Source organism: Nematolebias whitei, chromosome 15 (assembly GCF_014905685.2).
Source record: "Nematolebias whitei isolate Nwh7 chromosome 15, NemWhi1, whole genome shotgun sequence".
In the NCBI taxonomy this organism is placed as follows: domain Eukaryota; kingdom Metazoa; phylum Chordata; class Actinopteri; order Cyprinodontiformes; family Rivulidae; genus Nematolebias; species Nematolebias whitei.
In genome coordinates, this window is record NC_056512.1 from 35,883,023 (window position 1) to 35,896,699 (window position 13,677).

A 13,677-nucleotide genomic window follows, 5' to 3' on the forward strand; every position below is an offset into this window, starting at 1 on the left:
TGATCTTTCTGTTTTTCTTTCTCCCTTAAAACCTCTTCCTCCCTGCTTCTTTCAGGATGTGGAGCTTGTGGAGAGGTTAAATAGCAGTCTGGCCTTCTTCCTGAATGATTTGCTGTCTCTCATGGACCGGGGCTTTGTCTTCAACCTCATTCGCACCTACTACAAACAGGTGCTCATTGATCTCTGCTTCTTTTCCCAGTAACGTCAAACAGACTAAAGGTTTTACTTCTCGTCTGACTGTTGTCCGTGAAATTGTGTGTTTAATAGATTGCTAACAAGCTCCATACAGCACAGAATCCCAGCTCTCTGAATGCCCTGAGGATGGACTTTATTCGTATTGTCTGCAGCCATGAGCATTACGTTATCCTCAACTTACCCTGCTCTACTCTGAGCCCTCCAGCGTCCCCCTCCCCATCCACCTCGTCCACAACGTCACAGGTACTGGAGCAGGCGGGAAAATTAAATATGACTGAAGAAATAAACAGAGTGTGAATGCTGAGTGCATGAGTGTACAGGATAAGCTAAAACTTGAGGTTTTAAAGCTAAAAGATCAAAACGCTAGCTAAATGATAAAAGTAGGATAAAAGCTAGCTAAAGTTAGCATAGGTCTAGCTAAACATGGACAAATGGTAGCTAGAAGTAACAAAAGGAAAGTCAATATAACAATATACTAGTTAAATGCTAATAGTAGCAAAATGCTAGCTTTAAGCTAAAATGAGCTAAACATGTTGCTCATATAAATGGCTAAAGTAGCACAAAATGTACAGAAAATACACACGGAAAAACTATTGTTAACTCTGATTCAGCCTTTACACAAATAATTTGAACTTACGTTAATGTAAACAATTAATGTTCTGTGTTTTAAATGTTGTTCCCACATGGAACAGGTTTTTATTTCCCAACTTTTTTTTTTTTAATTCATCGTTTTTTATTATTTTGTTACAGAGTTCAGCATTTTCAAGTATGGTGCAAGACCAGGGTGTGGCCACCATGTTTGAACTCTCCGTCCCGTTTCGCCAGCAGCACTTCCTGTCTGGCCTGCTGCTCAGTGAGCTCTCTCTCATTCTTGACCCTGAAGGCGAAGGGTGGGTTCTTTGTAGAAGTCTATGCCTCAGTGAAAAAGTCTTTCAGAGTCCCTTAATTGATTTCACATAAAATATAATGAAACTTGAAGCATTCTGTGAGAAGTACAACAGAGATGAGTGACCAGTTTATTCTGTCCCCTGCAGGGTTTTCTTCCTCCATAAAAAGGCTATCAGTGCTGTTCACTCCCTGCTGTGCAGCCATGATGCAGACCCTCGCTACAAGGACTCTCAGGTCAGAGCCCACCTTGCTAAGCTCTACCTGCCGCTCGTCCCCATCGTCATGGAGACACTGCATCAGCTCCACGACTTCTGTGGTCAGCAGAACTTTATGTGCAGCTAATATGGTTTTCCTCTGCATAAAGAATATTTCACTTGCAGCAAACTCACCTGAGAGTTCTCTTCTCATTTCTTTGCAGACTCTTCCGCTCGTGTCCGCCTTGCTTCTACCATCGCTGAAGATATTGACCCAGACAGTGGCAACATTATTAGTCAGTCTGTTGCTATGGCAATTGCCGGCTCTCCTTTGCCGCATGCCAAAGCAAACCCATTTGCACTCCCCTCTGTGGTAAGTGATAGCAGCAAGGGTCAACCTGTTCCCCTAGGCCCTGCAGGCTGATGGGTCACAGATCAGCCTCTGTGTAAAAGGAAACTTCTTCAGTTTGACAAAAGATTTCTCAAGAAAAATACTTGCTTAAAACAACGTTCAGCACTTTTTCATTATTTTTTTTAAGGTTGTTTGCTCTTTTGTCCTGCAGGTGGCTCTCTGTTCATCTTCTTAACACTTTTGTTCTGCTTTGAAGAATGTTACAAGAGTGGCTTTGCATATGTGTGTTTATCTTTACCAGGCTCCTCGCCAGTCCAGCTCTCTGTCTGCTGAGTGCAGCAGAACCCTGCTGGTGTGTTTCCTGTGGGTGCTGAAGAATGCAGATGCAGCTCTCCTGGAGCGCTGGGTTTCTGATTTGTCTGTACTGCAAATCAACCGTTTGCTGGATCTGTTTCATCTCTCCGTCTCCTGCTTTGAATACAAGGTACAATAACTGCAAACTTTTTACAAGTTGAGTAGCATTTTATTACTCCTGTGTCATGCAATAGCAATAGGCAGGAATCAAACTTGCTAATTCTTTTGTCCTTCCACACTCAAAAGCTGCTTTTAGAAGGGAATTATTTACAAAAGAACTATTCATGACCATTTTTTTTCATAAAAAATTTATTTTGATTTAATCAACTACCTATTTATTTATTTATTTATTCATTTATTCATTCATTTAAAATAAACAAAACAAATTCATCAAAAAGAAAAAACATTGAATGAAAAGGGTGCAGAAAGGAGAAAAAAAACTTACATCTGCCCCTTGTTTAAATAAATAAATAAATAAATAAATAACTTCAAACAAACAACAACCTACACTTGAACAATCTCCACATTGAAAACAAAAACCATCAGGCATCCTTCACCTGGCACCATACCTTCCTTACAATTAACTATTATTGTTAACTAATCCCAACTATTAACTCTAATTCAAAAATATTTCAACTTTATATTGGGGTTTCTGCAGAACTTTATAAAGAGTCTAAAATGTAATCTTTTAAATTTTAGGCCTTAGGAGGGAATGCTCCTGGGTCGGCGTGGGGAATTCGGCCTCCGGTGGATGAGTTCAAGTATCTGGGCGTCTTGTTCACAGAGTGATGGCAGGATGGAGCAGGAGATGGATCGGAGGATCCATCCTCAGTAATGAGGGCGTTGCTTCGGTCAGTCGTGGTGAAGAAAGAGTTGTTGAAAGGCAAAGCTCTCATTTTACTGGTCAGTCAATGTTCCAACCCTCATCTATGGTCATGGAGTTTGGATCATGACTGAAAGTGTCAGTAGAGGTGGTTCAGGCATCTGATTGAAATGCCTCCTGAACGCCTCCCTGTGGAAGTTTTTCAGGCTTGTCCCACTGAGAAGAGCCTCCTGGGTAGTCCCAGACTTCGCTGGAGGGATATTAGATTTTCTCTAGGCTGGGAATGCCTCGGGGTCCCTCAGGAGGATTTGGATGGTGTCACTAGGGAGAAGGATGGTTTCTCTCCTGGACCTGTTGCCTCTGTGACCTGACTATGAATAGACGGTTAGAGATGGAGAATGTTGATCCTAAACAGCCCAAATTTTCCATTTTTTATCTTAAAATACGTTCCCTCCTAAATTTGTACACTCATTCATTGCTTCATCATCAACTTTTTTATATTCGTCTGCGTTCATTAATTCTTTGTGTTGTAGTTTTGTAGCTCTAATTAGAGCCTGCCTTGTAAATGAATGATTGCTCTGCACCTGAAACTTATGTCTTGTAGTATTTTTATAATTTGGATTGAATTTGATTTTAAATGAAGGGCGATAAAAATAGGAAAAATTTCAAAATGACTCATATTATTCATATTGGTTTTAAATTTGAATCGTAATGTCATTAAAAGTTCATAAATTTAACAGTGCAATTTTCATTAACTCTCTTCTACGCAAACACCAGATGTCAAGGAAAACGTGATCAGATGGGTCCAGACATTTTTCACAGTTGTTGTTCGCAGCTGTGCATCACAAACTGGGATTTCCTGCTGGAAATGTGTTCTCACGGCATGAAATATAAGCAAGTGTGTGCAGCAGCTACTCAAACTAGGATTCACACTTAAAGGCTTAAAGTAATGCTGAAAAGAACTGGCTCTTGTTTTTGCAAATTGTTCCACCCATAGCTCTTGAAAACATTTAATAGGGGTGTTTAAATGCAACAGGAAATCCAAAACAAGCGCTGGAGACGTGTATTTTTACTCTTCACCTCTCCAGAAAATGTATAGATTCTAAAGTGAATCAAGTGTAAAAATGATTTCAGACTTTTGCAGAGTGAATAACTAAATTTAAGAAATCTGATTTTCTAACAGTAACTTTGTGTAGCCATCCTCGAACTGAAAGTAATATCTAATGCATTAAACATTGTTTAGTAAACAGAGGCACATCTGTTTTCCATTTTAATTGTTTAACCACTCACTGTGAAAATGACTGGAATAATCATTTGTTTTGCAGGATGCTGTTATTTAATAAGTGTGCTTCAAGTATTTTTTAATATATTAGTGGTCAATATCTTTGTTTTCTTATTTTTATTTCTAAAATGGGTGAAAAAAAATAAAACCTACTTCACACATTCATGCATCTTTCACTATACATTTGTGCTGCTCGGATAATTTCTGTCTGATTTTGAACATCATTTTTGCAGGGGAAGAAGACTCTGGAGAGAATCAACAGCCTGACATTTAAAAAGTCTCAAGACATGAAGGCCCGGCTGGAGGAAGCTATCCTGGGTACAATAGGAGCCCGCCAGGAGATGGTTCGCCGCTGTAGAGGTAAATATCAAGGGAACTCCATATTATAGCTGGGAAAATGTGATTTGTTCACTGAAATGTTTTTGTTCTCACAGAAAGAAGTCCTTATGGCAGCCAGGAGAATGTCAGGTGGAGAAAGAACGTCACTCACTGGAAACAAAATACAGACAAAGTTGACAAGTATGTCTTTATTTTAGCAGAGAAATGCTAACGTTATGCTGTACTGTCAGACAAAAAGAAGTGATGACTATTCTAAAATATTATCTTCCAGGAGTAAGGCTGAGATGGAGCAGGAGTCCGTGGTGGATGGAAATCTGGCTACTGAGGCCTCTCTGATCATCCTGGACACATTGGAAATTATCGTAAAGGTAAAAACAGAAAAAAGATGCGCTTTTCTTTCTGTCATCACACGGTGTTGCCCTTCTATGTAAGTTTTATTTTTTGACGTTTATGTCTCTGTCGTCTTTCAGACTGTGGTTGCATCTGAGCTGAAAGAAAGCGTTTTAGGCGGGGTTCTGCGAGTTCTTCTCCACAGCATGGCAGGCAACCAGAGCGCCCTCTTTCTGCAGCACTGCTTCACTACACAGAGGGCTCTTGTTTTTAAGGCAAGAGCAGTTTCTAATAGTGTACAGTATTAACCGCGTCACTAGATTTTCTGTTGATTTTGTTATTTCTCACTCAGAACCTTCAAATTGCAGAAAATATAAAGAGACTGTTCGTCACAGGTTTTCATCTTTGTGTAAGCTTTATTAAAAATGTGTGTTTTGTGCAGTTCCCAGAGATGCTCTTTGAGGAGGACACGGAGCTTTGTGCAGATTTGTGCCTGCGTCTCCTCCGTCACTGCAGCAGCAGTGTTGGTCCAGTCAGAAGTCATGCATCGGCATCTTTGTACCTGCTCATGAGGCAGAACTTTGAGATTGGAAATGTAAGTATGAAATTGGTTTACCTTGTATGCTTTAGCCTCTTAATAGTCTTGTTGTTACTCATGACTTTACAAATGATCTAATTTTTATTTTCTATTAGAACTTTGCCCGAGTAAAGATGCAGGTCACCATGTCTCTGTCCTCGCTGGTGGGAATGTCACAGAACTTCAACGAAGAGCATCTTCGTCGATCATTAAAGACAATTTTAACGTACGCTGAAGAAGACCTCGAGCTGCGAGACACACCGTTCCCAGAGCAGGTAGATGACCTCTAACACTGTTTCAGGCTGTTTTTCTAAACTGCTCAAATGGAAAATATTTAACGAATGTGATGTTTGTACAGGTCCAGGATCTGGTCTTCAACTTGCACATGATTCTGACTGACACTGTAAAGATGAAAGAGCATCAGCAGGATCCGGAAATGCTCATCGACTTAATGTACAGGTAATGGGATACCAGTGAAGAAGGCAGGTAGACCGAGAAAGTGTTGTATGTATGGAATTGTTTCTTTGTTCGTTTCAGGATTGCCAAAGGCTACCAGAACTCTCCTGACCTTCGTCTGACGTGGCTTCAGAACATGGCAGGGAAACACTCTGAGAGAGGGAACCACGCCGAGGCGGCCCACTGTCTCGTTCACAGTGCAGCGCTGGTGGCAGAATACCTCAACATGCTGGAGGATTGCCGCTACCTGCCGATTGGCTGTGTCACATTTCAGGTCAGTTCAAGCAGTTCAGTTTAGTAACTTTTGGACAAACTTAAACATCCTAACATTTGTTGTTTTTCACACAGAATATTTCATCTAATATATTAGAGGAGTCAGCAGTATCGGATGACATCTTGTCTCCTGAGGAGGAAGGCATTTGTGCCGGGAAGTATTTCAGTGAGTCTGGTCTGGTGGGCCTCCTGGAGCAAGCAGCTTCCTCCTTTAACATGGTACGACTCACATTCTCTGACTCCATGGTGACAGGCTGCGTGCAGCCAGACATGGCAGCATTAACATGGCTGAGAAACAGTTAGGTGATTGAGTGGTTTGTTTCATCGTCGTCGTAACCACAGGCGGCGATGTATGAGGCTATAAATGAAGTCTACAAGATCCTGACGCCCATCCATGAAGCCAACAGGGACTTTAAGAAGTTGTCAACTGTCCACGGAAAGCTGCAAGATGCTTTCAACAAAGTCTACAGCCAAGTTAGTTACCAGTCTGATCACAAGCAAATAAAACATAAACCTCACTTTAACCTGCATCTAATGTTTGTCTTCTCATTTCTTAATGTTTCCAGAGTTCAGGATGGGAGGTAACAAATTCAATACTTTTATCAAGTATAACCAGTTTAAAACTGATTAAATACTGTGTATTTCCTTTTAGCATTGATAACCTTATTTCCCATATTATTTCTTTTTCCCCAATTCTACATGGACAACGTTAATGGTGAGTGAGAATGACAGTTTCTTCCTTTTTTGCTTTTTTCTGCTGTTCAAAACCTTTTTACATATACTTTTAAAATCAAGATGAAACATCCAAAAGCTACATTATTGTCCACCAACTCAAATGGGACATAAATATATTTTCATCTTAATTACATGTATGTATTTATTTCCACCAGCTGACTTAACTTGTTGCGTCTTCTTTCTTGTTGTCCCTTCCACAGTCTCCAGAGAATGTTTGGGACCTACTTCCGTGTTGGTTTTTATGGGTGCCAGTTTGGAGACTTGGACGAGCAAGAGTTTGTCTACAAGGAGCCTTCAATCACCAAATTAGCTGAAATCTCCCACAGGCTTGAGGCAAGTACCGTACTTGCTGCCATATAAGTCGCATCAGTCCAAATATGTCTAATAAAGTGGGAAAAAAACATAAATACGTCGCTTCACCGTATTATGCGTCACCGCTGACGTGTCGTGTTTGTTACGCGTCACTACTGACAACCCAGAACTGTGGGCCGGTGTTGTGCCAAAAATCGATTGGCTGCCAAATGGCGGCCGCAGGAGCGTGCACGGGAGGAATTAACAAGAATTTAACAAGATTATCACTGAAAAACAATTATTTGTTTGCTCAAAATTATAGCAAAGGTGTGTCTCAGTTGAACTTTTCCTTAATAAATGCAATATATTGGTCAAATCAGCTGCATTTCACCTGGGCGGCGCGACGAAATGCAGCTGATTTGACTTTTGCTCCAGGAGTTTCGGCGTGAGAAGAAGGTGGTTGTATGGCAAGCCAAGTGTCTCATTAATAGCCACTTTTACCTATTAATGAGACACTTGGCTTGCCATATTAGTTGAGGGTCCTCTAGTGGCTGAAAATGGTAGTGATCAATATTCTCCATGTCAGAATTAATTAAATCATCAGATCTCAGCCAAAAATTGGTTATAAATATGAGGGGAAAAAACACATATATGTCGCTTTGCTGTATAAGTTGCAGGCATGCTAATTTATGCAAAAAACTGTGACTTATACAGCCAAAATTATGGTACATTTCACAATACTAATAAAAGTGTCTTTGGAGATTTATGAGCAACTTATCAATATGTTTCTTTGTTGTGCAGGAGTTCTACTCAGTCAAGTTTGGTGATGATGTAGTGGAAATTATCAAGGACTCCAACCCAGTGGATAAAAGCAAACTGGATCCTAATAAGGTAAGAAAGCATATTTATTTATAATTATTGGCAAAAAATAGGAACGTTTAAAAAAACTTTTTAACTGTGTGCTTCCATCTAACAAGGTTGAGTTGGGTCCTCTGGGCAGGTTCTTCTTTGTTGAAGTGAATGAACAAAGAAGAACCCTTCCAGAGGACCTGACTCATCCTTATCAGATTTATCTACCTGGATTATTGAGCATTAGGGCAATTTGTATTGTTACAGGCCTACCTCCAGATCACTTATGTTGAGCCTTTCTTCGACACGTACGAGCTAAAAGAAAGAATCACCTACTTTGATAAGAACTACAACCTGCGCACCTTCATGTACTGCACTCCCTTCACTCTGGACGGCCGGGCCCACGGGGACCTGCATGAGCAGTACAAACGCAAAACCATCCTGACAACATCTCATGCCTTCCCGTACATAAAGACCCGCATCAATGTCATCCACAAGGAGGAGGTAGGTGTCTGTTTCAAAGGATGTTTGTAAAATGAAATACTCTGCATGACACCGTTCGTGTTTGTTTTTACAGATTATTCTTGTCCCCATGGAGGTGGCAATTGAAGACATGCAGAAGAAGACTCAGGAGCTTGCTTTTGCCACAACTCAAGATCCTGCAGACCCTAAGATGCTTCAGATGGTGCTGCAGGGCTGTGTGGGCACTACTGTCAACCAGGTGCCTGTTTTGATTTACAACCTTTTTCTGTTTAAAATGTCAAATCAAACCACCTCAAGTTTTCTTTAAAGTCGGGCTTCAGTTCTGGGTCAGTTGAAATACATTCCTCAGCCAGTATGTAACTTCTTCTCCCCCTGCACAGGGTCCCCTTGAGGTGGCGCAGGTCTTTCTCTCTGAGATTCCTGATAATCCAAAGCTGTTCCGCCATCACAACAAACTGCGCCTGTGCTTTAAAGACTTCACCAAGAGGTGATGACACACGCCGCACCTCGGGCACAGACTAACGTGTAACCAAGAAAAACAAATCCAGACTTTCTGCGTCCTCTCTGTTGGTTGTTGTGCAGGTGTGAGGACGCCCTGCGGAAGAACAAAGCCCTGATTGGACCAGACCAAAAGGAATACCACAGAGAGCTGGAGAGGAACTACAATAAGCTGAAAGAAGCTCTGGGTCCTCTCATCAACCACAAGATCCCCCAGCTGTACAGAACCCTGCCAGCTCCGACCACACAAACACAACGGTAATTTGAGACATTAACATGTGCACATGGACACACACACAGTGAGCTCATACTTTTTTCTTGAACGCGACAATGGAGAAACATAAAACCAAACTTAAAACTTACACTTGTGCAGTTCTTGATAAGAGTTAGTGCACTGATTACTGAACTGAAGCTTGTTTGACTATAAATTATCACCATATGGTATTTTTCTTTGTTTGTTTTCATAATCTCTTGGCTGAAGCTTTGTCTTTACATGTGAGCGTCAGCGGTCTGCTGGATTATAATCAGAAACAGAGCTGGAGACAATGACGCTGCAGGGCAATAGAAATAAAACAACTTATCTTTTTTTTTTATTTTTACAAACTTCCAAACACGTTTAAAAGTATTTGATTTCCTTCGCTCTCTGGTTTGCTAATAGTGCATTAACTTAAGCTCTTTTATGCTTTTTAGCTACTTTTAGCTACTTTTCAACTGTTTCTTTTGCTACTTTCTGCTTTTTTCAGATAAATTCCACTTTTTTGTGCTCGTTTCTCTGCTTATTTCAGCCTAATTAGGCAAAAGTGTTCTTTCTGCTTTCTTCTGCTAATTTAATCTGGGAATTTTTCAGCTAGCTTTTTAGCATTTCTTAGCTGATTTCAGCTGTTTTCAGATAAATTCAAGTTTTGCATGTTCATTTTTGCTACTTTCAGCCGAGTTAACTACTTTATGCCCATTTCAGCTTGTTATGCTTTCAGCTTTTTTCTGCTAGTTTCAGTTTTTTCTGCTCTTTCAGCTACTATTTAGCTGATGTTTTTTCAGCTAATTCCATATGTTTTAGCTAATTTCAGCTCTTTCTGCTTCCTTCTGGTAGTTTAAGCTCTTTTCTGCCTTTTCTTCAGCTATTTTTTTTTCTAGTTTCACATTTTTTAGCTAATTTCCTAATTTTTGTGCTCATTTCTGCTTATTTAAACCTTCAGCAAATATGTTATTTCTGCTTTATTCTGCTAATTCAGGTTTGTTCTTCTATTTCAGCTACATTTCAGCATGTTTTAGCTAATTTCAGTTGTTTATCGGCAAGTTCTTCTGCAATAAACATTCACACTGCATTTTCGCAGGAAATGCAATTTCTCTAGTATAATTTCATGTTACTCTTAACCTTCAAACAGATTTTTAAAAGTGATATATTCCCTATAGAAAAACTTTATAGCTCAAATTAATAAAGAATTAAAAAGCCTAGAACTCCTTGAAAGAATGCATAACGTCCGCCGTCTTTCATAGAAGAGTTGTAGACAACGATCAGCTTGTATTGGAAAATGATGGAGTTGAAGCCATTTTGCTCAAACCTTGAAGATTACCAGTACATTATCCACATGTTCATGCAATCTCTGGCGGGACCTGTTAGTCCTTGGGCTGTGCTTTAAACGACTCACAGCTACTACCACGTCAACGTTTAGCTCAGTATCTGTGAAATTCCCTGAGGTATCGTTATTTTTGTGTAGCCTACGGTTAATTAACAGCTGTATAGATCGACTCCATTAGTAAACTGGTTATAGATGTCCATCCAAGAAAGTTTCAGAAAGTTTTATTGAAATCATTCACTAGTTCATGGGATATTTTGCTAACAGATAAACAAGGCTGACTACAATAGTTAGTGCTGTGGTTTTAAGTATGTGTTGGGAACACTGCTTAGCTACTAACACACCAAATATAGTTTAAAATCTGTTAAATTGACCAAGTTACAGCAACCTTGGTGCCTTCTGAGGTGAGCAGGCTTCCAGTAGTTGACGGCAAAGTTTTCAACACAGATCTTGTGCATTCTGTTAGTGCTCAAAGTACAAGTTGGCGATGAGTCTCAGCAGAGACACAAGCAAAAATGTTATTGTCGTTTTGCCTCCAACGGTGGGCAATAATAAGAAATTTGGTCGTGCAAAATAAAATTTGTAATATGACTTTTACAGTGACGAAGAAAGCCTCTAGTGACCTTTTCTTTTTGTCTCACAGAAACTCCTACACCAGGTCGAGCCCCCGCTGAGGTGCAGAAAACTGGAAAACACAGGACAAGCTGTGGAAATGATCACATCTCATCCATGTTCGCTGCCCCTCCCCCTCCACGGCACACCAGCTGTCTCTCACACTCGCACCATCCTCTTCCTCGTTATTTTACCCCTGCCCAGCCTCTCAGTCAAGCCTGAATCCCGCCCAGTACCACCACTACCGCCACCACACACACTGCTAGTTGTCCATCTCCCCCATCACCACCAGTCTCACACCTCTGTTAGAAAAAAAAACAATCTCAGCTGTTTATACTGGGAGGTTATCTGCTCTGTAAACATTGTCATTTGGCGTCAGGCCCTTCAGATGCCAGAAAGCTTTCCAAAGTAATCCACTCACTGGCAACCCAACGTAATCTCTTTGAGCTCATCTGGCTGCATTAGTTTTTATGACCAGACTGCAGCAACCAAACGTTTTGTATCTTGTTGTCTGTTTAGTGTCATGTCTTTACTTTTTATTTGTAAAATACTGTTTTAAGACAAGTCTGGTAAAAGCCGCTACCAAAGTTTAAAAATGCTTTTCTTTTGTTGTAAGCGGACCAAATAACTGACATTCCTTCCTTCTCGAGCTGTAACATTTATCCGCACGCGTCTCGTTATAGGATTTCTTGAGTTCTCGTTCTGCGCACGCTCCGGACTCAGGCTCGTAAATCAGGAAAATGACAGAACTGAGGTGTTTTCAACGTTTTTCGTTTTAGCTTTTAAACTGTGAAATTCTCTGTAACGCACTGCAGTCTCATCGGATGTTTATCGCAGAAGCACTGCCTTCAAATATCTCCAAACTGTGGCGTCTGCAGTTCAGCGTGATAACTGAATAACCTGTGGAGACAAGTGCTCTTCACACTGTGGGATCTACTGTTATAAAGACTCTACGTGTTTGTTTTATGCTCACCTCTATCAAAGATTTATATGTTTTTGTAGTTTTTTCCTACTGCTGTATGCATTACATTGCACTATTATAAAGATAAGTGTGGCACATTAACACTGTAACAAAACTATACTGTATGTGCTTTAGTTATTTTATTCTTTTTTGATTAAAATGTTTTTTTTACCATTTAGATTTTTATTTATTTGTCTTTAAATAAACATTTCTTTCTACAAAACTGGCTTGGTAATTTACCGTATTTTTCGTACTATTAGGCACACTGGATTATAAGACGTATTAAGCAAAATAAAAGTATTTTGACATATTTTTGAGCGCCGTGTACCACATAAAATCAGTTCGGGGTCAGTAAGTACAACCAGAATTGATACGTAAGGAGCACCAGATTATAAGGCTCACTAAAGGATTTTAAGTGCATGCGCCTTATAGTCCGAAAAATACAGTATGGCATTTTGCAATGAAAAGGTACTGACAGTGCTTTGAAATTGTCAAATATTTATTTTATTCTAATTTTTATAGGTTAAGTCGGGGGGGGGGGGGGGGGCAGCCTATGGGGTCTGGGGACACGTGGCTCTTTGGTCCCTCTGCTGCGGCTCTTTCAGGCTTTGACCAAAACTAAAATAAAACAGATTTTTATTTAAATTATTGCCAGCAATGAAAATGGCTAGTTTTAGCAGATGTCCTGGCATTTTCAAATACATCAAGAATAGTACAAATACAAGGTGTAAAACGTGGAATATGTCATGCTAGTAGTTTGTTAGCCACTTTAAGTCCACTTCCAGTCTCTGCGTGATCTTTCTAAAACCACCAGAATGTTTTGGATATCTTTTAAGACAAGTTGCTGAGAAGGAATATGGTGAGTAACTTTGATAAAACACAAAAATACAAAGTCAAAAACAAAAGTATTTATTTTTATTTGAAAATGTAGTTGGATATCCAACAAATTGGCCTAATTCTATACTGTTTTTATGCTTTAAGAAGGATATTTAATTCTTCAACAATTAAGAGAACTCACACCGGCCTGCAGAGTTCAGTGTTAAATTTTCTTCCTTTATATGAATCTGGTCTTTTAATGTAAAAATATCAATAAATGTTAATAATAGTAAGACATTTTTCCTTTTATAAGATCAACTCCACTGGCTGAAAAAGCCATCTCCAATGAACTTGTAGTGGTCCACGGGCCACCAGTTGACCGTTGTAGTGAACTTAACCTGATGTCAAACTAAGCCTAAGGTCAAAACCCTTGACCTTAAGAACCTTGTGGGACAGAAACTGTCATTTCATTGATCTGCATCCAGAAATACAGTTTGACCCATCCTGAGACTTTCTTTCTTGAATTAATCAAGTGGAAAAGGCAATCCTCTATGATCATTACTATTTTACAAATGTTTTGATAATCAAATTGTGTTAGTTCAAACAATGTTTACAGGTTGAAGAGAACTACTCATTTTATTTACATAAACAGTAAGTAATGATTTTTATTCCTCATTCAAAGAAGAAATCAGGGTAATATGCATTTCTTGATTTTTCTGTCTTCAATGAGCAAGTTTGTAAGTGTGTTAAAGTTCAGGTTTTGGTCAACTAGAAAGTTTACTGAAAAGAAAT

At 39.7% G+C, this 13,677-nt stretch overlaps 1 protein-coding gene across 1 annotated transcript in view; it reads left to right on the forward strand.

Annotated features, from left to right (window-relative positions):
• Positions 1-11,528, forward strand: part of LOC119421757 (dedicator of cytokinesis protein 7) — a 28,031-nt gene extending 16,503 nt beyond the window's left edge. The window contains exons 27-50 of the mRNA XM_037689116.1: positions 56-169; positions 268-438; positions 946-1,085; positions 1,230-1,399; positions 1,502-1,650; positions 1,931-2,113; positions 4,322-4,448; positions 4,523-4,607; positions 4,699-4,795; positions 4,898-5,032; positions 5,200-5,352; positions 5,451-5,609; positions 5,693-5,793; positions 5,872-6,064; positions 6,139-6,282; positions 6,406-6,537; positions 6,630-6,644; positions 7,006-7,131; positions 7,891-7,980; positions 8,206-8,442; positions 8,516-8,659; positions 8,802-8,908; positions 9,004-9,177; positions 11,140-11,528. Of these exons, the coding sequence (XP_037545044.1) occupies positions 56-169; positions 268-438; positions 946-1,085; positions 1,230-1,399; positions 1,502-1,650; positions 1,931-2,113; positions 4,322-4,448; positions 4,523-4,607; positions 4,699-4,795; positions 4,898-5,032; positions 5,200-5,352; positions 5,451-5,609; positions 5,693-5,793; positions 5,872-6,064; positions 6,139-6,282; positions 6,406-6,537; positions 6,630-6,644; positions 7,006-7,131; positions 7,891-7,980; positions 8,206-8,442; positions 8,516-8,659; positions 8,802-8,908; positions 9,004-9,177; positions 11,140-11,170 (3,177 nt within the window). The 3' untranslated portion in view covers positions 11,171-11,528. The remainder of the gene's footprint in view (positions 1-55; positions 170-267; positions 439-945; positions 1,086-1,229; positions 1,400-1,501; positions 1,651-1,930; positions 2,114-4,321; positions 4,449-4,522; positions 4,608-4,698; positions 4,796-4,897; positions 5,033-5,199; positions 5,353-5,450; positions 5,610-5,692; positions 5,794-5,871; positions 6,065-6,138; positions 6,283-6,405; positions 6,538-6,629; positions 6,645-7,005; positions 7,132-7,890; positions 7,981-8,205; positions 8,443-8,515; positions 8,660-8,801; positions 8,909-9,003; positions 9,178-11,139) is intronic.
• The last annotated feature ends 2,149 nt before the right edge of the window (positions 11,529-13,677 follow it).